Source organism: Carcharodon carcharias, chromosome 3 (assembly GCF_017639515.1).
Source record: "Carcharodon carcharias isolate sCarCar2 chromosome 3, sCarCar2.pri, whole genome shotgun sequence".
NCBI classification, from domain to species: Eukaryota; Metazoa; Chordata; class Chondrichthyes; order Lamniformes; family Lamnidae; genus Carcharodon; species Carcharodon carcharias.
Genome location: NC_054469.1, coordinates 18167515 through 18194567, shown reverse-complemented (window position 1 = coordinate 18194567; position 27053 = coordinate 18167515). Strand labels below are relative to the sequence as shown.

General features: G+C 45.7%; 1 protein-coding gene across 2 annotated transcripts in view; it reads right to left on the bottom strand.

Moving 5' to 3' along the window:
• zbtb47b (zinc finger and BTB domain containing 47b) overlaps positions 1–27053 on the bottom strand; it is a 257030-nt gene that overhangs the window by 16409 nt on the left and 213568 nt on the right. For both annotated transcript variants that reach the window (XM_041184092.1, XM_041184091.1), the window contains exons 3-4: positions 7392–7539; positions 2676–2791 (exon numbers count right to left, since the gene is read on the bottom strand). In XM_041184092.1, the coding sequence (XP_041040026.1) occupies positions 2676–2791; positions 7392–7539 (264 nt within the window). The remainder of the gene's footprint in view (positions 1–2675; positions 2792–7391; positions 7540–27053) is intronic.

Here is a 27053-nt window from a genome sequence, read left to right as displayed (position 1 = left end):
CCACCTTCAATGACTTATGCAAATCTATACCCCGGTCTCTCTGCCCTGCATCCTCACTTGATGTATGCCTACTTCCACAGTCCACTGCCTCCAACCTTTGGAACTCAATGAAATATAGGTGTAAACTGAATCTACATTGGAATTTTCTAAGCCCTGCAACTGCTACAACTTCTATGTAGCACCTTTAATGTAATGAAACATCTCAAAGTACTTCTTGCGAGTTATAAAACAAAATCTGGTACCTCATAAAGGAGATAGTAGCGCCAATGGCCAAAGAGGTAGCTTTTAAGATGTTAAAGCAGGAAAGAGAGTTAGAGACACAGAGAGGTATAGGGAGGGAATTCCAGAGCTTAGGGCCTAGACAACTGAAGGCACAGCCACCAATGGCGGAGAGGTGAAAACTGGGAATGCTGTGGAAGGCCAGAATTAGGGGAGTGCAGGTCTCTTGAAGGGGTGTGCAACTGGAGGAGATTACAAAGTTAAGGAGGGCTGAGGCCATGGAGAGAGTTGATAACAAGGGTGAGAATTTTAAGGTCAAGAGGTTGATTGATCAGCAGCTAATGCAGATCAGCGATTTTGGGGCAATAGGGGAACAGGAATTGCTACAAGTTAAGACATGGCCAGTAGAATTTTGGATGACCTCAAGTTTACAGAGGGTGGAATGTGGGAGCCAGGTGTGTGTTAAAACAGTAAAGTATAGAGGTAATAAAGGCAAGAATGAGGGCTTCAGTAGCAGATGAGTTGGGTGGCGATGTTGTGGTGAAAATAGGCGGTCTTAGTGATGTCACGAATATGAAGTCTGAAGCTCATCTTGGGGTGAAATGTGACATCAAGGTTCAGAAATTACAAAATTCTGAAGGGTCTAGGCAGGGTCGATGCAGAAAGGATGTTTCCCTTGGCTGAGGTGTCTAGAACCAGGGGACACAGTCCCAGAATAAGGAGTAGGCCATTTAAGACTAGGATAAGGTGGAATTTCTTCACTAAGAGGGTGGTAAATCTTTGGAATTCTCTACCCTTGAGGGCTGTGGAAGCTTGTCATTGAGTATATCCAAGACAGAGATCAACAGATTTCTAGATCCTAATGACATCAAGGGATATGGGAATAGTATGGGAAAAGGGCATTGAGGTAGATGATCAGCCATGATCAAGTTGAATGGCGGAGTAGGCTCAAGGGGCTGAATGGCCTACTCTGCTCCTATGTTACTAACAGACAGGTTTAATCTCAGACTGATGCCAAAATGGGGTTTAAAAATTAACTCCACAGTCTACATTTTTCCAGTCAAATTGGGGGTACACTAACAGTATTTTAATTATTCATTCACAGGATGTGGGCTTCACAGGCTGGGCTAACAGTTATTGCCCATCCCTAGTTGCACTTGAGAAGGTGGAGGTGAGCTGCCTTCTTGAACCGTTGCATTCCATATGGTGTAGGTACACCCACAATGCTGTTAGGAAGGGAGTTCCAAGATTTTGATTCATCGACAGTGAAGGAATGGCGATATGTTTCCAAGACAGGATGGTGAGTGACTTGGAGGGGAACTTACAGGTGCTACTGGTGTTCTCATCCATCTGCTACCCTTGTCCTTCTCAATGGTAGTGGTAGTGGATTTGGAAGGTGCTGTCAAAGGCACTTGGCGAATTCCTGCAGTGCATCTTGTAGATGGTACACACTGCTGCTACTATGCATCGGTGGTGGAGGGAGTGAATGTTTGTGGATGAGGTGCCAATCAAACGAGCTGCTTTATCTTGGACAGTGTCAAGCTTCTTGAGCGTTGTGGGAGCTGCACTCACCCAGGCAAGTGGGGAGTATTCCATCACACTCCTGACTTGTGCCTTGTAGATAGTGGACAGGCTTTGGGGAATCAGGAGGTGAGTTACTCGTCGCGCGATTCCCAGCCTCTGACCTGCTCTTGTAGCCACAGTATTTATATGGCTAGTCCAGTTCAGTTTCTGGTCAATGGTAACACCCAGGATGTTGATAGTGGGGGATTCAGTGTTGGTAATGCCATTAAACATATCAACTGAAGGGGAGGTCAGGGTGGATTCCACAGTGCTGGCGTGACAGTGCACACACAAGAACAGCTGATCAAGGTCTTTTTTGGCCACAACAGTTTGGTCAGTGAGTGGAAAACCAGCCAGGCCACTCACTGCTGGTGAAGTTCAATGGCTGCGCTGCCGGCAGGCTGACCTCATTGGATCTCCAGTGTTACCACTAACGGTGTCTCTACCCCATTCACTTCACTGGGTTGACCCTGAAGACGAGGCTGACAAGGAACATCAGAATGTAAACCTTGTACATAATGTACCCCTGGTACCAAAAGCCATTGAAACACACTGACTTATTCAGTAGAGTTTCCATAAACATTTCTCAAGGCATTAACAGCAGCACAATAAGTCTAAGAAACTTGGGTGAAAAAACACAAAAATAAAACCTAGCAGAATTAAAACTTGATAATGACTGCATCCCAATTAACTTCATAAGAATTTAACCCAGGGCTTATGATGTCTGCTTCTGAAGCAAACCAAGAAATCAAAGTTTGATCTTTCCACTGAACAGCACATGGAATTTATAGTTTTTTACTCCATTATAATGATTTTGATTCTTTTCTGGTAAAATGGGAGGTTGGGGGATGGTGGTGGGGTGACAGAGGTTACAAATGTCTGATCACACTTACCTCACATTTGAAAGGTTTCTCTCCCGAATGTTGCAGAGAGTGGACTTTCAGTGACATACTGCGTTTAAATGACTTCCCACAAGTCTCGCAGGTGAAGGGCATATCCTTCGTGTGAGCTGAAAGGGACAAGCCAAATGATTGCATTTTAAAATAGGTAATAAATTGATGTAATCAAACATTTATTCTGCATTGTTTCATTTAGTTTCACTCCACCTCCCTGCCATTTCTCTTCAGTAACTTCCCTGAGCGTTGCTGATTTAAGTATCCAGTCTGAAAAGCTCACTGTGGCAATGGAAAGAGAACTTCCAGCACCCACCCTTCCTGAATAATTCACTGAGCAGAGTCTAGGACCTGCATATTTATTGCCTAGTCTTTTAGGACCTATCGACAAAATTGTCAATAAACCACCTCTGGTAATCTAGTAATGTCCAACAAACTGGTAATTGAAGCATTAAATACAAGTTAGTCCCTACATAATCACCCCACTAAACAGTGTCAGTACCCATTGGCTTTGGAATCAGTGACGCAGATGGTATCCAGCAAACAATGTCAGCACAACCCTGCGGTTTCTGCATCAAACTCCCCACTCATTCTATATTTTCAATTTTTCTGTCCTTCGTTTGGTCTGAGCCCCACCCTCCTTCAATTATTTGTGTAACTGGAGGCAGTAGGTTCACAGTTTGCTTCCTACAAAAGGCACTTGGATCCCCTTTGCAAAAGTTCATGGCTACCCACTGTGGACGGTCTTGGCACTTCCTGAAGGGCAGCAGCTGAAACTGGCCCAATCTCCTCTCTCACCAACCATCTCGCTCAGTGTGCCCAATGGGGGCTAATCCCGTCTTCGGTGACAGTCACCTCACCTACCACTGCCCAAGAAGAGAAGACATTGCAAGATTTGTTCTGGCTATGCACACCATTATACTTGTCTTCAGGTAGATTTCTTTTTTAACTGACTTTAGTGAATCTATCAAACAGATATTATGGGAAGCGACAGATCTGAACAACCTTTCTTGTCCTGTTGAATGCAAATAAGCATAATCAATCGAGAGACATCAGCAATTCACAAATAAAGCTGGAAATATCTATTTATTTTAGAAGTCTTCCAATAGCGCAGAGGAAATGATCTTTCCAACTGACACAGCCTCTGAGTCAACCGTAGAGTTGAGAATGGCCAACAGCCTTTCGTCATATCTATCCAGAGATAAAAACAAAAAACTGCGGATGGTGGAAATCCAAAACAAAAACAGAATTACCTGGAAAAACTCAGCAGGTCTGGCAGCATCAGCGGAGAAGAAAAGAGTTGACGTTTCGAGTCCTCATGACCCTTCAACAGAACTGAGTGAATATTAGAAGAGGGGTGAAATATAAGCTGCTTTAAGATGGGGGGTTGGGGGGAGAGGTGGTGGTGTGGTTGTAGGGACAAGCAAGCAGTGATAGGAGCAGATAATCAAAAGATGTCACAGACAAAGGAACAAAGAAGTGTTGAAGGTGGTGATATTATCTAAACGAATGTACTAATTAAGAATGGATGGCAGGGCACTCAAGGTACAGCTCTAGTGGGGGTGGGGTGGAAAGACTAGCAGGGCATACAAGATTTAAAAATAATGGAAATAGGTGGGAAAAGAAAAATCTATATAAATTATTGGAAAAAACAAAAGGATGGGGGAAGAAACAGAAAGGGGGTGGGGATGGAGGAAGGAGTTCAAGATCTAAAGTTGTTGAATCCAATATTCAGTCCAGAAGGCTGTAAAGTGCCTATTCAGAAGATGAGGTGCTGTTCTTCCAGTTTGCGTTGGGCTTCACTGGAACAATGCAGCAAGCCAAGGTCAGGCATGTGGGCAAGAGAGCAGGGTGGAGTGTTAAAATGGCAAGCGACAGGGAGGTTTGGGTCTTTCTTTCCTTTCAAGTGAAGCAGCATTTCACTTACATTTCCCCCAACTTAGTCTACTGCATTCGTTGCTCCCAATGCAGTCTCCTCTACATTGGAGAGACCAAACGTAAACTGGGCGACCGCTTTGCAGAACACCTGCGGTCTGTCCGCAAGAAAGACCCAAACCTCCCTGTCGCTTGCCATTTAACACTCCACCCTGCTCTCTTACCCACATGTCTGTCCTTGGCCTGCTGCATTGTTCCAGTGAAGCCGAACGCAAACTGGAGGAACAGCACCTCATCTTCCGACTAGGCACTTTACAACCTTCCGGACTGAATATTGAATTCAACAACTTTAGATCTTGAACTCCCTCCTTAATCCCCACCCGCTTTCCATTTCTTCCCCCTTCCTTTTGTTTTTTCCAATAATTTATATAGATTTTTCTTTTCCCACCCATTTCCATTATTTTTAAATCTTGTATGCCCTGCTAGTCTTTCCACCCCACCCCCACTAGAGCTGTACCTTGAGTGTCCTGCCATCCATTCTTAATTAGCACATTCGTTTAGATAATATCACTACCTTCAACAATTCTTTGTTCCTTTGTCTGTGACATCTTTTGATTATCTGCTCCTATTACCGCTTGCTTGTCCCTACAACCACACCACACCCCTCTACTTCTTTCCCCCACAACCCCACCCCCCCACCTTAAAGCAGCTTATATTTCACCCCTCTTCTAATATTCACTCAGTTCTGTTGAAGGGTCATGAGGACTCGAAACGTCAACTCTTTTCTTCTCCACCGATGCTGCTAGACCTGCTGAGTTTTTCCAGGTAATTCTGTTTTCGTCATATCTATCCACTGGGACAAAAAGCAAAGGGAAAATATGGGAAGCGACGGATCTGAACAACATTTCTTGTCCTGTTGAATGCAAATAAGCACAATCAGTCAAGAGACATAGGCAATTCTCAAACAAAGATGGAAATATCTATTTATTTTAGAAGTCTTCCAACAGTCTAAGATCGGATACAACAGCCCACTCACCCGCTCCATCACCCCCAGCTACAGGATAGCAACATGTCACCTTCAATGATTAATTTTCAGGTTGGCGTCAGTACAGGTGCTTTCATTATTTTATTTATTTGTTCATGGTTTAAGCATTGTTGGCAAAGGCCAGCAATCATTGTCCCTCCCCAGCAAACCTTGAGAAGGTGCTGATGAATCACCTTCTTGAACCACTGCAGTGTGGGGTGTAGGTACAACAATAGCAGTGTTAGGTAAGGAATTCTAAGATTTTGACTCAATAGTGCTGAACAACATTTTTTTTAGATTAGAGGAAGGCTCCAGTTGGGTCCTTCAGGGGTCGGTTATAGGACCATGGCTTTTTTTCATTTATGTTAATGATACAAACTTGGGTGTACAGATGACAAAATTTGGAAGTATTGTGATGAGCACGACTGGTGTAATGGGTAGACATGTGGAGGGTGAAATTCAGTGTAGAGACATGTGAAGTGATACATTATGGTAGGAAGAATGAGGAGAGGTAATCAATATAAAATAAAGGGTACAGTTCTAAAGGGGATGCAGGAACAGAGGGTCCTGGGGATATATGTACAGAAATCTTTGAAGGTAGCAGGGCAGATTGAGAAAGTGGTTGATAAAGCATAAGAGGTCCTTGGCTTTATAAATAGAGGCTTGGAGTACAAAAACTAGGAGGTTATAATGAACTTTTATAAATCACTTGTTCAACCACAACTGGAGTATTGAGTCCAATTTTGATCACCACACTTTAAGAATGGTTGTAAAGGCTTTAGGGAGAATGCAGAAAATATTTAAGGGAATGGTACCAGAGATGAGGGACTTCAGTTACATGTATAGAGTGGAGGATCTGGGGTTGTTCTCCTTAGAGAGATGAGAAAGTTGAGAGGAGATTTGAAAGAATTGTTGAAGATTATGAGGGGTCTATACAGAGTACACAGAGAGAAACTATTCCCATTGACAGTAATGTTGAGAACCAGAGGACACCGATTTACAGCGACTGGCAAAAGAAGCAGCGGCGACATGAGGAAGCAACTTTTTATTTTAACACAGCGAGTGATTAGGAACTGGAATGTACTGCCTGACAGTGGTGGAGGTAGATACAGCTGAAGCTTTCAAAAGGGAACTGGACATTAAGATACAAAGAGAAAATGAGGTAAGCCTATGGGAATGGGACTAGCTGAGTTACTCTTGCAGAGAGCCAGCATGATCACAACAGGCTGAAAGGCTTCCTGTGATTCTATGAATAACTGTCATATTGAGAAGATTCTCAAATGATCCTCAGTCCAGGTGGTTGCAGAAGAAAAAAATGCATTATGTCAACCATCAAAAACCCTCAGCCCTGGAGTGGATATCCAAGGGCTGAAACACACTGTGAGAGCCAGAAATGCAACATTAATTCTTTCAAGCTCCCAGAAACTGAACACCATCAAGGACAAAGCAGCTTGTTTGATTGACACCCCTTCTACCACTATAAACATTCACTCCCTCCATCAGTGACGCACTGTGGCAGCAGTGTGTAACATCCACAAGGTGCACTGCAGTAACTTGGCAAGGCTCATTCGACAGCACCTTTCAAACCCACGGCCACAACCATGTAGAAGGACAAGGGCAGCCGATAGATGGGAACACCAACCCACTTAGAGGTGTCTCCCTCCATATATATATATTATATATATACATATATATTATATATATATTTATATTATATATATATATATATATATATATATATATATATATATAATATAGGGAGCTCCACTCAGCATTTTACTGAAACCTGTAAGCTTTCAATGATTTTATTCACTTACCGACCATGTGTTTTCTGACGTGGGCCATTGTGTAAAATTTCTTTTCACAGATTTCACACGAGAATTTTTTCTCTGCATAACCGTGTACAATTTTATTGTGTTCATGAAGTGACCAGAGCTTCTTAAACCCCTTCCCGCAGGTGACACACTGAAATACAGAACAGAATGACTCATTTTAAAAAGATAATGTCAGCTTAACTCCAGTGGTGATAGGATATGGAAAATCCACAGAGTTGGGCTCTGTCGAGCAGTTCTGAATGCCTAATCAAGCAGGGATAATTAAGAGATCAAGTAGAAGAACATGCATACATTTTTTTTTGCATGGAACGTACATTTGAGGAAAATGGATAATTAGCTTGCAGAAATGATACAATGTGAAGTCCCAGATATAATTTGCAAATGCGTTCAGAATTAATGCTTTTCTATTCCACTTATGCCATTGCATACTTCGATAAGGTCCAATCCCACTCCTTTTCCATAGATTCTTTAAATCTCTCCTCTCCAAAATAAATAACATTTGAGAAACCTACAGTGACTGAAAACTACAAGAGTTTGGATATCTGTGGAAGTACATACAGCTTAGACAATTTGCAAGTAATTCTTTTTCACAGGTCTGACAGTTCCTGCAAGTGTGATAGTGTCATCTTGGGAGTGGTATTCCAAAATTTGGCAGGACAACTCTTTTATGGTGCACGAGGAAGTCAAATTGTGGTTTCAGTACATGTAACTCTCAAGCACGAGAGTAGGCCATAATGTCCCTCACGACAGCTCCAGTATTCACTTTTCGTTTTCGACTCGGGCTACAGAATTCCAAAGATTCACAACCCCAAGTAAAGAAGTTTCTCATCAACGGCTGTCCCATTATCCTGACGCTCAGGGCAGAATTTTCTGGTGCCCCTGCAACAGGTTTGATGGCGGGCGGGAGGTGTGGTGACAATGTGGCGGGACTGGAAAATTGGTTTCCCACTGGCGTAAAATAACAGCAGGATCTTGCACTCCCAGCCGCCATGGCAGGCCGCAATTTCCGCCAGAAGCCGACATGAAGAAGATTTGCATACCGCTAATGGAATGAGGATGAAGGCCCAGCCAGGAAATCATGCCGCTCCAGAACATATCTGGACCAATGTGGCATATACATGTCAGCACTTACCTGATCAAGAAGAAAAGATGGGGGCCTCCAGTGGCTCAAAAGAGAAGATGGAGGCCTCCAGCAACCAGACGCTGGAACACCACGTGCAGCACTGGGTGGGTATAGCTTCAACCACGTGGAATTTCTCGGCGCAGCAGCTCCTTCCAGGGTTCGGATCTTCAAGCAGCAACATCTCTCAGAAGATGAATCCTCAAGCTGCAGGGAGTACTGCTGGGTGGCAAGGGTGGGGGATTAGCTGGGGAGGAGAGGAATAAAGAGGTGGGGCAGGTGTGGAGGCCTAATAGGGGGCAGGGGGGCATTGGTGGTGGTAGGGGAAAGAGAGAGGTACTGCAAATGGGTTACATGGATGTGGCAGGAAGGTGAGAAGGGCTGGGCTGGAGTGCAGGCAGAGGGGGTGTATTGTGTGGGTGTGAACGGACAAGGGAGAGGGGGTGTTGTGGTGGTCTGGACAGACATGGGGGTATGGTGTTGCGGTGTGGAGGGGCATGGGGTGGGGGGTTCTTATTGAGGGTACCAGTGAAAGGATGGGATGGTGACGGTTAAAGGGGACAGTGAGAGCCGGTAAGGTGGAAAGATGAGGGTGCAGCATTGTCGAGTAAAGGGTTGCTGGAGGGGATGTGGAATGTGATGGGGATTCTGGGGGTTGGCAAATTGGGTGGGATAGGGGGTACAAGTTCAGGAAAGTAACAGCATTCAATATTTTTGGCCAGAACGGGACAGGAGGTGATAGGGGAGGGTTATGGGGTGGTCAAATGTGATTCCTGCGGGGGTAGGGGTGCTCAATGGTAATGCTGGGGGTGTTGGGGGGGCAGAGGGGGAAGGAGGAAGAAGGTATTAGACTCATCCTCGAAGGTGGCGATAAACATGGCTGCAAGCTAGTCTGCAGAACCTTGTGGAGGAGATCTCGAGAAGCAACATGGGAGTTGGGTCGTCGGGGATGGGTGGAGATGCGGGTCAGCTCAGCTGGACAACTGAAGAGGAGCCCCAGCATGTAGTTCTTACAATGCTAGGGTCTTGGGACAGATGTGTGTGAAAGAGCAAAGGCTCAGGAAGCGCGGGAAATTTCTTGCACTTGGTTCACAAGGGCCCTGGCAAAGACCTGTGCCTCGCTGCACATGTCTGATTCCAGAGGACATGGGGTGTCCCTTGGAAGATGGTGGGGGTGGGGGGGGGGGGGTGTGGTGGTGCACAGGCTTAAGAAAATACACCACATCAGACACGATTAAAGTGCAAGTGAACTATATTTACAAACGTGGGATAAGTGTAATGATCATAGTACACCCATACAACCACTTGTGAAATCAGAACTTAACTTTTCTTTCTGCAGCAGGAGTGGAGGCCGTCTGCTGACCAATTGGCCCTGTTGCCTTTGATGTTGGCTGTCCTCTGGAAATCAGAGGTCTGGAGGGCCCTGGCTTACTTTGGCTGCCCTGCTTGTGGGGCAGCTGCTCCCTCTGGAGTCACAGAGGGCGAGTTTGAAGGGGTCACAGGCAAGAGGGGTTTGGAAGAGCTGGATACCCTCAGGGACCTGGGTGGAGTCTCAGGGGCATCCAACTTCTGCTTCTCCTTCCAATGCATGCCCGAGAACCCCTGCCTAACTTCTTGAGGGGAAGGGGCACCTGGAGGGAGGTTGAGGTGCCCCGCCCTTCACGCTCAGCCACTGCAAAAGCACGGCGGTAGCGATGAAGAGCAGCGCATCTCCGGCAGAATCTGCTGGGCTGGGTTCTCCATGGAATCTGCCACCCTCTCCATGGAGGCCTCTGTGGGTGCACAGGTCAGCACCACTTCATCAGCCAGGTGGACAGGCTCCCCCTCCTCGAGTGCCACTCTGCTGTGTGCCTCCGACATCTCTGCCTGATTTTCCCGTATCTTCTTGTCTCTCCAGCATCTCTTTGAAAGTCGATTCCAGAGGCCCATCATCAGACTCGAACCTTACACAGCACTCCTCCAAGTGCCGGTGAGCTTAGCCGACCCTGCATTCTCCTGTTGCGGACATGTATCCATGCAGTGATCATCAGAGTGCGAGACCCTTCCTAAACTAGATGAAATACCCACCGAGGTGTGTCTCTCTGGGCTTGTGGAGGGTGTAGGTGCCTGCTGTGGCCCCTCTACAGGTGCACTTTCTTCCTCCACGATGTCTTTGCTCCTCTCCGGGCTTAACTGCACGCTTCCTCACTTTCAGGCCTTGCCCTCTTCCTGGTGGCGCTTGTGAGACGAGAGAGCGACTGGCTTGACCCTTAGGTTTCCCTGACATGCCTGGATCCTTACTAGATGGAGGCCGCAAGCCAATCTCTCCACCTCCAACGGATCTGTTCCACTCCACCCCTGCCAGTTGGGCTGCTCTCTTGTTGAAGTCGGTCAGTTCGGCCCCCTCCCGTCTTCTCCCTCTCTCCGATTACGGCTTAACTTCCCCTGCACAGAGAGGGGAGAGGGGTTGAGAGTAATTGGATTTCATGTACCTTTCCCGTGCTTCCAGTCTACCCAATGGATTGTATGCCATCTGATTGATACACTGCAGGTTGTCCAGGAAGATTCTGGGCCAGCACCATCCAGAGTGGTGAGCCCACACAGAAAGGAGGATTGGGCTCACAGGGGCATGTCATTAGCAGTGCTTGCAGGTGCCCTCAATGCCTTAGACTCTTCACCCCCCCCCCCCCCCCCCCACACACACACACCCACCCACCCACCCCACCAACACAGCATGTGAGCTGTGTGTGTGGAAGGGTAAGGAACCCACAGTGGCCTCTTCACTTGCAGGGTAGATGGACTGCAGTGGGGCTATGAGGTATCACCATAACAGCTATGTGCCCTGTACCAGTGAGGTGAATGTGAGCAGTTGAAGGTTCATTTACCCTGGCATTGCAGTGGAGGTCATTCATCCTTTTTCAGCATTTCAAAGCAGTCCTCTGCTGGAGGTCCTGGGCATGACTGCCCTGGAGGCTTCCTCCCATGCTGGGTTTGTCTCCCTAGTTTGCCCCCTCCTCCTCCTATCCTGCGGATAGAAAGCCCCTCCTGGCCTCCACTTGGTTCAGCAGTACGCCAGGAAGGGGGGGGGGGGCACTGAATTTGGGCCCTCTCCTCCCTCAATGTTGTAGATTGCTGTGCGGGCACCCGGATATGATGGTGGGGCACTCTGCTGTGAAAACACTCAACTGCATAATTAATGAGGCCGGGGTCACGCAAATTCCCAGCAGCCTCTGCAGTGGGAGACTCTCCCTGCTCCTGACTTAGTCCTGCCACAGGACTTTGTCCCAGAAGGGAAAATTCCATCCTATGACTTCTAGGTTAAGACGCTCCAATCATTGGCAGTGGGGGGAAACACCCACCCCATCATCTACTCTGTCAAGAATTTTATGTTCCAATGAGATCATCTCTCATTAGTCATAGAGTCAACAGCACAAAAGGCAGTCATTTGGGCCCACTGCTCTCTGTAGAACAATCCAATCAGTCCCATTCCCCCGTTGTAACTTCATAAGTTTCTTTCCCGCAAGCGCCCATCCAATTTTTTTTCTCACAAACCACTAGCATCTCTTGCCCAAAACCTTAGATCTGTATCCCCTAGTCCTTGTACCATCAGCTAATGGGAACATGATTGTTGTAAACTCCAGAGAATACAGGCCCATTCTACTCGACTTTACCCCATATGACTCACCACCAGCTGCACCCCCCCCACACACACTTACCACAGGAATCAATTTTGTAAACCTTTGCTGTATCCCCTCTGAGGCACGTCTATCCTTTCTTGGGTAAGGAGACCAAACCTGTACACAGTACTCCAGATATAACCTCACCAAAGCCCTACATAACTGCAGCATTCCTTACTATTTGCGTTCCTCACTTGCAATTTTATAGCCCCAGCGACAACCACTGCGTCCTCAAAGTGTTTTTCAGCTTATGAAGTATACTTTTGAAGTGGTTGCTGTTGTAATGAAGGAAACACAGCAGCCAATTTGCTCAAGCAAGCTCCTACAAAGAACAATGTGATAATAAACAGATTGTTTTAGTGATTTTTGCTTGAGGGATAAATATTGGCCAGGACACAGGGAAGAACCCCCCTGCTCTTTAAAGCAGTACCATGGGATCTTTTACAATCACCTGAGGGGATATATGGGACCTTGGTTTAACATCTCATCCAGATGATGGCACCTTTGGCTTTGTAACACTCCTCAGTAATACACTGAAGCATCAACCTTGACTTGTGCACTCAAGTCCTGGAGTAGAATTTGAACCCAAAACCTTCTGACTCAGAGGCCAGAGTGCTACCGACTGAGTCACAGCTGGTCACCTCCACGAAAAATTTACTTAATAATTTCACTCTATCCGCGTACTAACTTTCAGTGTGTGTAAGTCCCGCACAGTATCATCATGGCTATTCTGGGATCATATTTCCCCATCCCGTCAATTTATAATCAGGCTTTCTGGCTTACAGTAACTTTTTGTTACAAAAAATGAATGAAAGTCGCCATAGTCCCATAGTCTGTGGTAGGGAAACTACTGGGAAAAATTCTGAGGTACAGGATTAATCTCCACTTGGAGAGGCAGGGATTAATCAGTGATAGTCAGCATGGCTTTGTCAGGGGGAGATCATGTCTAACAAGTTTGATTGAATTTTTTGAGGAAGTGCCCAGCTGTGTAAATGAGGTAGTCTACATGGACTTCAGTAAGGCTTTTGACAAGGTCCTGCATGGGAGGGTGGTCACGGAAGTAAGAGCCCATGGATCCAGGGTAATTTGGCAAATTGGATCCAAAATTGATTTAGCGGCAGGAGGCAGAGGGTGATAGTCAAAAGTTGTTTTTGCAATTGGAAGTCTGTGACGAGTGGTGTACCGCAGGAATCTGTGCTGGGACCCTTGCTGTTTGTAGTGTACATTAACGATTTAGACGTGAATATAGGAGGTATGATCATTAAGTTCGCAAGTGAGGAGGAAAGCCTTAGATTACAGGACGATATAGGTGGGCTGGTAAAATGGGCAGAGCAGTGGCAAATAGAACTTAATCCTGAGAAGCGTGAAGTGATGCATTTTGGGAGGACTAACAAGGCAAGTGAATAAACAATGAATAGTAGGACCCTAGGAAGTAGAGGATCAGAGGGCCTTGGTGTACATATCCATAGGTCCCTGAAGGCAGCAGCACAGGTAGATAAGGTGGTTAAAAAGGCATTTGGGGTACTTGTCTTTATTATGGTCAGTACACTATAGGAAAGGATGTGATTGCACTGGAGAGGGTGCAGAGGAGATTCATCAGGATGTTGCCTGGGCTGCAGTGTTTCAGCTATAAAGACAGGCTGGGTAGGCTAGGGCTGTTTTCCTTAGAACAGAGAAGGCTGAGGGGGACTTGATTGAGGTATACAAAACTATGAGGGGCATAGATAGGGTAGATAGGAAGAAAGATTTTCCCTTAGTGGACACAGATTTAAGTAAGGGGCAGGTGGTTTAGAGGGGACTTGAGGAAAATTTTTTCACCCAGAGTTTGGTTGGAATCTGGAACACACTGCCTGAGGGGGTGGTAGAGGCAGGAACTTTCACAATATTTAAGAAGTATTTAGATGAGAACTTGAAACACCATTGCATACAGGGCTATGGGCCAAGTGCTGCAAAATGGGATTAGGATAGGTGCTTAATGGCCAGCATGGACACCTTGGGTCTGTTTCTGTGCTGTATAACTCTATGACAAGGACCATAGGCTGTTCTCTTACTAGAGAGAGATGACTGGTGGTGAGTTTAACCCGAGGGTCACCACATCTCAAGCGAGGGAAGAGGTTGAGAAGGTGGGGGCCTTCATGAATGACCTCAGCCTGTACAGGAATTGAACCCATGCTATTGGTGTCACAAACCAGCCGTCCAGCCAACTGAGCTAACCGACCCCCATTTCCTCTTACATGTAAGTACAAGATGCTCAATATTTTGTTAAATATCGTTAATTTTCTTTTTGAAAAAAAACAAATCAATGACTTTGGAAACTGACATGAAAAGGACAATGTCAAGGACATAAGAACTCCAAAATGGGAAAAGACCAAGATCCATCTCATTCCCCTTCTACCATCCTGGTACTCATATGATGCAACAATGATGGGAGTTGTTGACTAACCATGGCAGTCAATCGGTCAGTCTCTATCAATTAGTCGATGACAAAACCAGACATGAGATGAGGAAAACTGCTTCAGGTTCAAAGTCAACTGTTTGGAACAGGTTCCTAGATAGATGATGGAAGCAATAATGTATTGCTTGCTTACTAATATAATGACAGCTTTGAATTTGCCCACTCCTCTTCATGTGCAGGCGATGTCCTTGGGTTCTATCATTCTGGACAAGCAGCTACAAACTTTGGTTTCTTTTTCCTTGTCATTTTAGCTATTTTCCAGCCAATGAGTACAATACATCAGTTACAGCACAAACCAACAAGGGAACTGCAGTTAATAATATGGCTTTTTAAAATAAGTGTAAAAAAAAACAGGTTATTGAAAGAATGGAAAGGGAGACAAGAACCAATGTTAATTTCATTAAATTCATTAAATCTCAGATGCTCAACTCGTTTGCTCACAGCCTTTCGTGTGTACCAGTTGTCTGGAACGTGAACAACACTGGCAGACTCATTCCTATTTCCTCTTGAACTGAAGTGTGGGTTACCTCGCTTATGTTCAGCCTGTCTTCCTCCTCCAAACCCTCCCACCTGTAAAACTGCTAGTACCATCTGTGGGGAGGTAAAAAAAACACATTCTAACACTGCATAATACAGACAAGTTACTGAACCACCTCGCTCTCAACCCCTTCTGCCCAGTATAATCTCTGGACAATTTTACATAATCTCAAGATCATTGAAAAATGTTGTTGAATAAACTCTGCAAGTAATATGATGGACAGCGACCTCCTACTCTCATTCAAGTAACAGCCACAACTTTGCAGGTTCCACAAAGGGACGATTAGAAGTAGCTGGGTATCAGCAAACCAATAACTTTCAATGTAAGGGCTCCATCTGTGGCTGAATGATGTACACCACCCTCAACCAGATACAGCTGCTGTATTTGTTTATGGTTTTGTAAAACACAACAATTTCACTGTTCCTATATAATTTCCTTTATTTAGACATTGAAAATATACAATAATAACTGTAGTAGACCATATAGCCCCTTCAGCGTACATTCAATAAGATCTTTGCTGAACCTCAACGCTTTTCCTGACACTACATCAATTACACTATTAAGACACACAAGGGAAAAACTGCATGATTCACAGGAGTAAGCATGATAATGTGTAGGCCTTGGCATGCGTACAGCTCAAAAACACAAGCCTACAGTAAAGTTGCACCCTCAGCATTGTGTCCTTTTAAAGCAATGAAAATGCTAGCCATCAAGTGTTTCACACTGACAGTCAGTGCTACTTCAGCTGGGACAGAGCCAAATCTCAATTAACAGTTTGCAGTCAAAACCTAAAATTTACCATATGTGTGAATGCGGTTCCACAGAGTCCACACATGCAAATGACGACAACTTGCATACCCATATGGAGTTTAGAACAATCCATAAGTTGTTGCTGGTGCTTGCGTGTGCAGAGACGCTACATTTGTGGACAGGGGTTTGGAGAACATGTGGGGCAGTCTTACGCTGACTTGACTGTATTCAGGCACCTATAGTTAGGAATTTCTTTTATTTCCCTGAAGGTAGTCAGAGAAGAATAAGCGATTGGAATCAGAGGTATGAATCCTTTTATCTGCACTGACACTTTCTAATTCACTTATCACATCAGTGCTGTTTCTTAATCAGTTTGGTAGGAGGCACAATTGAAGGAAGTAAGTCTTGACAATTCTTCCATCTTTGACAGGATTCCACTCCTAGCCAAATGAATAGCCTAAGGCTAGAAAATTTATTCCAAGCTAAAGACAAAAATGGAGGTAGAGAAATGCAGAGTCAAGTGGCAGAATCAAGCCAGTTTTAAAATGTTGCCTTATAAAAAGAGAAATTGTTCAGCAAGATGACCTGATAAGTGAAGGAGCCATCAATAATGCATTTTTTAATCAGAGGTTGTAGTGGATCTTCAGAACAAATTTCTTTGCCCAGAGAGTGCTTAGACTTGGAACCTGCTACTGCATGAAGTAGGCCAGGTGAATAGCATAGCTGCATTTAAGGGAGGTTAGTTGGATAGGCACATGAGAAAGAAATAAAGATAAAACCATCAGGAAAAACTCAACAGGCTGGTACTCTTTTCTCTAGAGAAGAGAAGACTGAGGGATAATCTAATAAAGGTCTTTAAAAATGACGGGTTTGTTTGGGTAGTTGCAGAGAAGGTGTTGCCACAAGACAGATAAGCACTATTAAATCGAAAAAAGAATTCAGGAGAAACTACTTTACCCAGAGGGTACTGAGAATATGGAATTTGCCACAGTAATTAAAACAATTAATACAGGCCCATTTCAAGGAAAGTCAGATAAACGGAAAGAAGGCCTGGCTGACTTGTGGGGTTGGGAGTGCAGAGAAAAGAGTGCCAGGCTAAAATTGAGGGGGTGGTGGGGGAATTGAATTGAACAGGAGGGGGAGGAGGGGGGGATGGGCAGGCTGAATTCCTGAATTAAAAGGGAGGGGAGGAGCGTGGAGTGAAGAAGAGGGCTGGCTAAATTGAAGAGGGAGAAAGAGGGCCAGGATGAATTTGACAGGGGGCAGGTGGGAGGGGAAAGAGACCATGTTGATTTGAGGGGGTGGGGAAAGAGGGCCAGGCTGAATTGAAGGGGTGAGGGGTTTGGTGGGAGAGAAAGAGTGCCAAGGGAATGAATGAAGGAGATCCAGAAGAGTAGGAAGCCAGTACTGGTGAAAAGGGAGGGAGTTGGATGGGGTGCAGTTTGTGAACTGGATTTGCTGAGCTGGGGGGGGGGGCGTTCGAGTGATTTGATGAACTAAGTTGGGTTGGGGCTGGGGGATGCAGTTGAATGTGGGAGTGTGACTCTTGGTAACTTTTGGATGAGTAATGCGCCGATTGCTCAGTTAAGAATTAAATGCTTCATTTCCCCCTTAACTTTGGCAGTCTAATAACTGTGGTTTAAATGTGTTTAAATTGATGGTTAATCGTTAAATAGATGCATTGCTTTTAATATAAAAATTAAGTTGTCCATGTGCAAGGAACATATCTTTTTATTTCTGTTGGACTGTGGGTTAAAATTACAATGGCTGCAGGTTGAAAGACATGTCCACTGGAACAGGATGAGAGATATATACAATGTTGCAGTCCTGGAACAGAGTGTGCCATGAAAGACAGGATAGTGCTGGAAAGGAGTCTTGCACCAAGGGAGCTGCCTGGCAACAACGTTTTAATTGGCTCCTGACCAGGTGACCAGGGTTTATGCGAGAGCAGTGCAGCAGAAGAAAAGGAAAAAGACCTAAAACCTCTTTCTCCTGTGTGTGGAAGATTCCAGTAATTCCACAATAATAGCTAGCTAGCTTTTCTTCTCATATCTCTATAACCTGCTCTCTCTCTCTCTCTCTCTCTGAAAACCCCCATCAAGAGCCAAAGGAGAAAACTACGGTTAGAGACATTGAAAGGCAAGTGCTCAACCAGTGAACTAAATACTGGAAGTGCTGGAAGACCACCTCATGTCATCAACAAGAACTGAAAGGAATTTGGAAGACATCGATCAAAATCAACCCACTGAGTCCTGTATTCAGAATTGGCGCTTCTTATCCCATCCTTAAAATCCATGTTTTTGTGTGTCTTGTATGTGTGTGCATAGGGACTTAAGAAATGGGTAGGGTTTAAGTTATAGTGTTAGAAATTAGCAGTTCATATTTCTTTCTTTTGTCACTGGTTAATGACAGTTTGTTCACTAAGCAGTTATTTACTTATTAAGTTTACGAACCTGGTGCTTGTATTCTGTTAACCTAAATTAAACAGTCAGGTAGAATTGGGGCAATCTGGTGACTTGATCAAACTTTTCACATTTGTCGCGGCTCAGGGAACAGGGGTCTTGATATTACAGTGCACCATCCCCAGTGAGTCGTGACACATGGAACAAGCTTTCAGACAGCTACTCCCAAAAATACATCAACAATCGTGTGCCTTCAAAATTTGGACTTCACTTTCAGGATTTAATGCACCTCTGCCTTATTCCATTAGTACAAGTAAAGGAATACTCTCTGCATCAGTTACTTATTTTCACATCAGGCCTTTTGTCAGTGCCAGCACTTTTGAACCACTTGCTCAGCTTCTGCTCACTTTCTAGGTTGGCATATATTGATTTATAAAAGGGAAGTTAATGCTTTGAACTATTTTCCAAAACGGGGTAGGAGAGGAACTTGTGTGGCATAGGATGAAGTAGGCTGGGAACAAACTTTCACTGGATTCATTGTAATTATTACTCAAGTTTGGAATGGATCTTCAATGTCAGCAAGGATGCCTCCTGATATGGTCTGAGACAGATCAGCACAGTAACATTTGAGAATATATGCATGATGTAAACGTAATATGAGCAGTGTGCATAAGAGGAGGAGACACAGGTCCAAAATGAACAAGCCTCAAAGTAAGGGCAGTTAGAGATGATCAAACTTTACTTTGATGCCTAAGAGCAGTGGATATAGGGTGCAGGAGCCCAGCATTGGGCCAAGATGATTAATTCCTTCAAAAGAGGCCGGCTAATCATCTGCAGCACAGCAGAGGACGACAGCAGAACTGCGAATGCTGATGAATATTGGTGTTTGCTTCATAATTCTTGGGGTTAAGGAGAATTTGAGCAGAAGTACCTGTTGGGAGGTTAGATATGTAGGGTACAAAATAGGATAGACAGTGTGTGGTCTATGGATAAAACAGTTTCTTATGCCCCTCAGCAAGGGTTGGGATGGCTGCCAGCACCTGTGCAGCCACAGGGTGTTCGAATGTCCTGCAACGCGCAGTTACAGGACAGGACTCCTGTTTGTAAATTCCACTCTCAGGTGCATATTGGCTGCAAGCTAGTCACTCACGCGCACATGCACACCAGGAAACGGACTGTAAAAAACAATAAATTCATGTGCATAAAACTATCCAAACCGGTACTTTGCCAAGCCTCAGGAATCTGCAAAAGTGCTGTGCATTGCCAGTTAGAATGGATGCTAATAAGTTGTGGCAAGGTGACACATCACTATCAAAAGGCTAAGGAAGAAATAAATACTGAAAGTTAACATGAGACACATTGTGCGTCATCCAAATCCCAAAATAATGAATTTTACTTTATAAAGGGCTGGCTAGTTCAGTTGGCTAGATGGCTAGCATGTGGTTCAGAATAACACCAACAGTGCAGGTTCAATCCCTGTTCAGCTGAGGTGGTCTTGGGACTTGCCCCCTCACCCTGCCCCTGAAAGTGGAAGGCAATGGCAAACCCCCACTGAGAAAATCTGCCCAGAAAATGGCTCAGGATGAAGCATCAGCAGACAACGAGCTAAAGATCTGCCTTCAGGCAGAACACACATGAATGAACTTTATGGAATGTGGTAGACTTTTAAACTGCTGTGGTGCTACTAGAAACTGCTCGTCACCTTCATCTGAAGGTAAAATCTATAAGAGAAGTTCCTATGAGTACACAGTTTTACGAGGTAGAAAGGTACTACATGCTAGGAAGGTACTATGTGCTCAGTCCGTGCTAATTTAGCTACTCAACAGAGGTAGCTGCAGGGAACAGTACAATTGCACTGGCAGCATCGGCGGAGAAAAGAGTTGACGTTTCGAGTCCTCATGACCCTTCGACAGAACTTGAGTTCGAGTCCAGGAAAGAGCTGAAATATAAGCTGGTTTAAGGTGTGTGTGTGGGGGGCGGAGAGATAGAGAGACAGAGAGGTGGAGGGGGTTGGTGTGGTTGTAGCGACAAACAAGCAGTGATAGAAGCAGATCATCAAAAGATGTCAACAACAATAGTACAATAGAACACATAGGTGTTAAAGTTAAAGTTGGTGATATTATCTAAACGAATGTGCTAATTAAGAATGGATGGTAGGGCACTCAAGGTATAGCTCTAGTGGGTTTTTTTTTTATTTTATATAATGGAAATAGGTGGGAAAAGGAAAATCTTTATAATTTATTGGGAAAAAAAAGAAGGGGGAAACAGAAAGGGGGTGGGGATGGGGGAGGGGACTCACGACCTAAAGTTGTTGAATTCAATATTCAGTCCGGAAGGCTGTAAAGTCCCTAGTCGGAAGATGAGGTGTTGTTCCTCCAGTTTGCGTTGGGCTTCACTGGAACAATGCAGCAAGCCAAGGACAGACATGTGGGCAAGAGAGCAGGGTGGAGTGTTAAAATGGCAAGCGACAGGGAGGTTTGGGTCATTCTTGCGGACAGACCGCAGGTGTTCTGCAAAGCGGTCGCCCAGTTTACGTTTGGTCTCTCCAATGTAGAGGAGATCACATTGGGAGCAACGAATGCAGTAGACTAAGTTGGGGGAAATGCAAGTGAAATGCTGCTTCACTTGAAAGGAGTGTTTGGGTCCTTGGACGGTGAGGAGAGAGGAAGTGAAGGGGCAGGTGTTGCATCTTTTGCGTGGGCAAGGGGTTGTGCCATAGGAGGGGGTTGAGGAGTAGGGGGTGATGGAGGAGTGGACCAGGGTGTCCCGGAGGGAGCGATCCCTACGGAATGCCGATAAGGGGGGTGAAGGGAAGATGTGTTTGGTAGTGGCATCATGCTGGAGTTGGCGGAAATGGCGGAGGATGATCCTTTGAATGCGGAGGCTGGTGGGGTGATAAGTGAGGACAAGGGGGACCCTATCATGTTTCTGGGAGGGAGGAGAAGGAGTGAGGGCGGATGCGCGGGAGATGGGCCGGACACGGTTGAGGGCCCTGTCAACGACCGTGGGTGGAAAACCTCGGTTAAGGAAGAAGGAGGACATGTCAGAGGAACTGTTTTTGAATGTAGCATCATCGGAACAGATGCGACGGAGGCGAAGGAACTGAGAGAATGGGATGGAGTCCTTACAGGAAGTGGGGTGTGAGGAGCTGTAGTCGAGATAGCTGTGGGTGTCGGTGGGTTTGTAATGGATATTGGTGGACAGTCTATCACCAGAGATTGAGACAGAGAGGTCAAGGAAGGGAAGGGAAGTGTCAGAGATGGACCACGTGAAAATGATGGAGGGGTGGAGATTGGAAACAAAATTAATAAATTTTTCCAAGTCCTGACGAGAGCATGAAGCAGCACCAAAGTAATCATCGATGTACCGGAGAAAGAGTTGTGGAAGGGGGCCGGAGTAGGACTGCAACAAGGAATGTTCCACATACCCCATAAAGAGACAGGCATAGCTGGGGCCCATGCGGGTACCCATAGCCACATCTTTTATTTGGAGGAAGTGAGAGGAGTTGAAGGAGAAATTGTTCAGCGTGAGAACAAGTTCAGCCAGACGGAGGAGAGTAGTGGTGGATGGGGATTGTTCGGGCCTCTGTTCGAGGAAGAAGCTAAGGGCCCTCAGACCATCCTGGTGGGGGATGGAGGTGTAGAGGGATTGGACGTCCATGGTGAAGAGGAAGCGGTAGGGGCCAGGGAACTGGAAATTGTTGATGTGACGTAAGGTGTCAGAGGAATCACGGATGTAGGTGGGAAGGGACTGGACAAGGGGAGAGAGAAGGGAGTCAAGATAACGAGAAATGAGTTCTGTGGGGCAGGAGCAAGCTGAGACGATCGGTCTACCGGGGCAGTTCTGTTTGTAGATTTTGGGTAGGAGATAGAAGCGGGCCGTCTGAGGTTGGGCAACTATCAGGTTGGAAGCTGTGGGAGGGAGATCCCCAGAGGAGATGAGGTCAGTGACAGTCCTGGAAACAGTGGCTTGATGTTCAGTGGTGGGGTCATGGTCCAGGGAGAGGTAGGAGGAAGTGTCTGCGAGTTGACACTCAGCCTCCGCGTGGTAGAGGTCAGTGCGCCAGACAACAACAGCACCACCCTTGTCAGCGGGTTTGATGACAATGTCAGGGTTGGACCTGAGAGAATGGAGTGCAGTAAGTTCAGAGAGAGACAGGTTAGAATGGGTGAGAGGAGCAGAGAAATTGAGACGACTAATGTCGCGCCGACAGTTCTCAATGAAAAGATCGAGAGAAGGTAAGAATCCAGAGGGAGGGGTCCAGGTGGAGGGAGAATATTGAAGATGGGTAAAAGGATCCGTTGAACTGGGAGAGGACTCCTGCCCAAAGAAGTGAGCCCGGAGACGAAGACGGCGGAAGAAGAGTTCAGTATCATGCCGAGCCCGAAATTCATTGAGGTGAGGGCGTAAGGGTATGAAACTAAGTCCTTTGCTGAGCACTGAACGTTCAGCATCCAGCAACTTGTTCTCACGCTGAACAATTTCTCCTTCAACTCCTCTCACTTCCTCCAAATAAAAGGTGTGGCTATGGGTACCCGCATGGGCCCCAGCTATGCCTGTCTCTTTATGGGGTATGTGGAACATTCCTTGTTGCAGTCCTACTCCGGCCCCCTTCCACAACTCTTTCTCCGGTACATCGATGATTACTTTGGTGCTGCTTCATGCTCTCGTCAGGACTTGGAAAAATTTATTAATTTTGCTTCCAATCTCCACCCCTCCATCATTTTCACGTGGTCCATCTCTGACACTTCCCTTCCCTTCCTTGACCTCTCTGTCTCAATCTCTGGTGATAGACTGTCCACCAATATCCATTACAAACCCACCGACACCCACAGCTATCTTGACTACAGCTCCTCACACCCCACTTCCTGTAAGGACTCCATCCCATTCTCTCAGTTCCTTCGCCTCCGTCGCATCTGTTCCGATGATGCTACATTCAAAAACAGTTCCTCTGACATGTCCTCCTTCTTCCTTAACCGAGGTTTTCCACCCACGGTCGTTGACAGGGCCCTCAACCGTGTCCGGCCCATCTCCCGCGCATCCGCCCTCACTCCTTCTCCTCCCTCCCAGAAACATGATAGGGTCCCCCTTGTCCTCACTTATCACCCCACCAGCCTCCGCATTCAAAGGATCATCCTCCGCCATTTCCGCCAACTCCAGCATGATGCCACTACCAAACACATCTTCCCTTCACCCCCCTTATCGGCATTCCATAGGGATCGCTCCCTCCGGGACACCCTGGTCCACTCCTCCATCACCCCCTACTCCTCAACCCCCTCCTATGGCACAACCCCTTGCCCACGCAAAAGATGCAACACCTGCCCCTTCACTTTCTCTCTCCTCACCGTCCAAGGACCCAAACACTCCTTTCAAGTGAAGCAGCATTTCACTTGCATTTCCCCCAACTTAGTCTACTGCATTCGTTGCTCCCAATGTGGTCTCCTCTACATTGGAGAGACCAAACGTAAACTGGGCGACCGCTTTGCAGAACACCTGCGGTCTGTCCGCAAGAATGACCCAAACCTCCCTGTCGCTTGCCATTTTAACACTCCACCCTGCTCTCTTGCCCACATGTCTGTCCTTGGCTTGCTGCATTGTTCCAGTGAAGCCCAACGCAAACTGGAGGAACAACACCTCATCTTCCGACTAGGGACTTTACAGCCTTCCGGACTGAATATTGAATTCAACAACTTTAGGTCGTGAGTCCCCTCCCCCATCCCCCACCCCCTTTCTGTTTCCCCCTTCTTTTTTTTCCCAATAAATTATAAAGATTTTCCTTTTCCCACCTATTTCCATTATATAAAATAAAAAAAAAACCCACTAGAGCTATACCTTGAGTGCCCTACCATCCATTCTTAATTAGCACATTCGTTTAGATAATATCACCAACTTTAACTTTAACACCTATGTGTTCTATTGTACTATTGTTGTTGACATCTTTTGATGATCTGCTTCTATCACTGCTTGTTTGTCGCTACAACCACACCAACCCCCTCCACCTCTCTGTCTCTCTATCTCTCCGCCCCCCACACACACACCTTAAACCAGCTTATATTTCAGCTCTTTCCTGGACTCGAACTCAAGTTCTGTCGAAGGGTCATGAGGACTCGAAACGTCAACTCTTTTCTTCTCCGCCGATGCTGCCAGACCTGCTGAGTTTTTCCAGGTAATTCTGTTTTTGTTTTGGATTTCCAGCATCCGCAGTTTTTTTGTTTTTAGTACAATTGCACTTCTGTCCTTGCTGACCTCCTTTTTCCTGAATGCATTACAAAACCTTCCATTTCAACACTGTTATCTCCTTTCCCGCATCACAGCCTGCAGACTGTAATCTTCCAATTGCTTTATGTATCCTTAACCGTTCATTCCAGCACTGGTAACAGAGGCTTTAGTTGGGACTCTTCAACTACTTTTGCCTTGGTACAATGCTGCCGCCCTTCATAAGCCTCCTTTAAAGGCTATTCCTTTCCCTTGGTCACATCCATGACTCTCCTACCACTGGCGTTTGGTGTCCAATACTCCCTCCACACATACACTTTGTGAAGTTCCTTTGGGTTGGTTTGCTAAATTAAAAGGACCCATAGAAAACTAATAACAATTTGCCAGGGGCCTACTCCTGATCAATGCCTGGGGGTTGCTGGAATATCCATTGACTTTTGCCAAAGGTAAGATCAGGTTGGGCTCCGATGACCCCTTGAACTTCCCCTTTACCATTGAATAGCCTCCCCATTCTCAGACAAGCTCACACAAGGGCAGCCAGCACCAAATAAATCAGTGCAAGAGGTTGTCTCTGCATTTGTTTAAAGAAAAGTTTTTTTTTCAGCTGTATTATATCAAAAGCATGTATAAATGACAGTGCTGTCAAATTAGTTAGCTACTAGTCATGTGGCTAACTGCCTTTGTGGTTAATAAAAATGTATACAAGACATGGTCCTTTATTATGTAATATGCTTGTTGACTTTAACCTCTTTGTGCACTGCTGGTAAAACGTTAAGGCAAAAGGAAGAGTAGGAGTGTTTTTGATCAGGAGTGTTTTTGATCATCATATGTATCTTAATTCCCTGGTTACTGCATTTGATTTTCTGCCAAAATGGAGTGTAACAAGGGTGGAAATGTCAGACTTCAGCACCATGTATGTATCAGTACACTGTATGGAGAGGGATAACAGTTTATTGCTGTCAGCTCAGCCAATGGAAATAAATGCTCCATGGCAGAAGAAATCCCAACGAATAACAAGATGTCCCTACATGTCATCGTTAAGAGAGAGCAACATCCAGCCACATTCTGGATGGCACGCAGGGATGGGTCTGGCACACAATGTCACATGAGTCAACATTCTCAGCAGTGTTGTTAGTGAACTCAAAATTTGGCTTGCAACTTCTGGCTAAAACCTAGGCACTGCATTAAGAAGTGTTGTGTCAGGTAAAATACATGATGGAATTCCAAACTTTGTTGAAAGAGAAGGGCTGCAATGTTTTGCACTGAATGGCAGTGAATCTTCGTAAAATACATACAGATGTGAAGTACATTTACCTATATCGTACATAGGCTACTAAAATTAATGCACGTAGCTAAAAACAGCATCGCTGTAGCCATAATTATAATTGGTCCTCTAGGGAAGAAAATTTGCCATCCTTATCTGGTCTGGCCTACGTGTAACTCCAGATCCACAATAATGTGGTTGATTCTTCAATGTCCAATGAAATGGCCTAGCAAGCCACTCAGCTGTATTAAACCGCTAGCAAGTCAAAAAGGAATGAAACCAGACAAACCACTTGGCACCGACCTAGGCACCGGAAACGACAACAGCAAACTCAGCCCTGCAGAGTCCTCCTTGCTAACATCTGGGGGCTAGTGCTAAAATTGGGAGAGCTGTCTCACAGACTAGTCCAGCAACAGCCTGACATAGTCATCCTCACGGAATCATATCTTGCAAATAACATCCCAGACACTACCATCAACATCCCTGGGTACGTCTTATCCCACCGACAGGACAGAGCCAGCAGACATGGCAGCACAGTTCTACACAGTCAGGAGGGAGTTGCCCTGGGAGTTCTTAACATCGACTCCAGATCCCATGAAGTCTCATGGCATCAGGTCAAGTATGGGCAAGGAAATCTCCTGCTGATTACCACATACTGCCCCCTCTCAGTTGATGAATTAGTGCTCCTCCATGTTGAACACTACTCGGAGGAAGCACTGAAGGTGGCAAGGGTGCAGAATGTACTCTGGGTGGGAGACTTCAATGTCCATCACCAAGAGTGGCTTGGTAACACCGCTACAGACTGAGCTGGCCGAGCCTTAAAGAACATAGCTGCTAGACTGGGTCTGCGGCAGATGGCAAGGGAGCCAACAAGAGGGAAAAACATACTTGACCTCATCTTCACCAACATGCCTGCCACAGATGCATCAGTCCATGACTGTATTGATAGGAGTGATAAAAGCAAAAAACTGCGGGTGCTGGTAATCCAAAACAAAAACAAAAATAGCTGGAAAAACTCAGCAGGTCTGACAGCATCTGCGGAGAGGAATACAGTTAACGTTTCGAGTCCGAATGACTCTTCATCAGGAGTGACCACTGCACAGTCCTTGGGGAGACAAGTCCCATCTTCATATTCAAGATACACTCCATCGTGTTGTGTAGCACTAACACTATGCTAAATGGGATAGATTTCAAACAGATCTAACAACTCAAGACTGGTCAACCATGAGGCACTGTGGGCCAT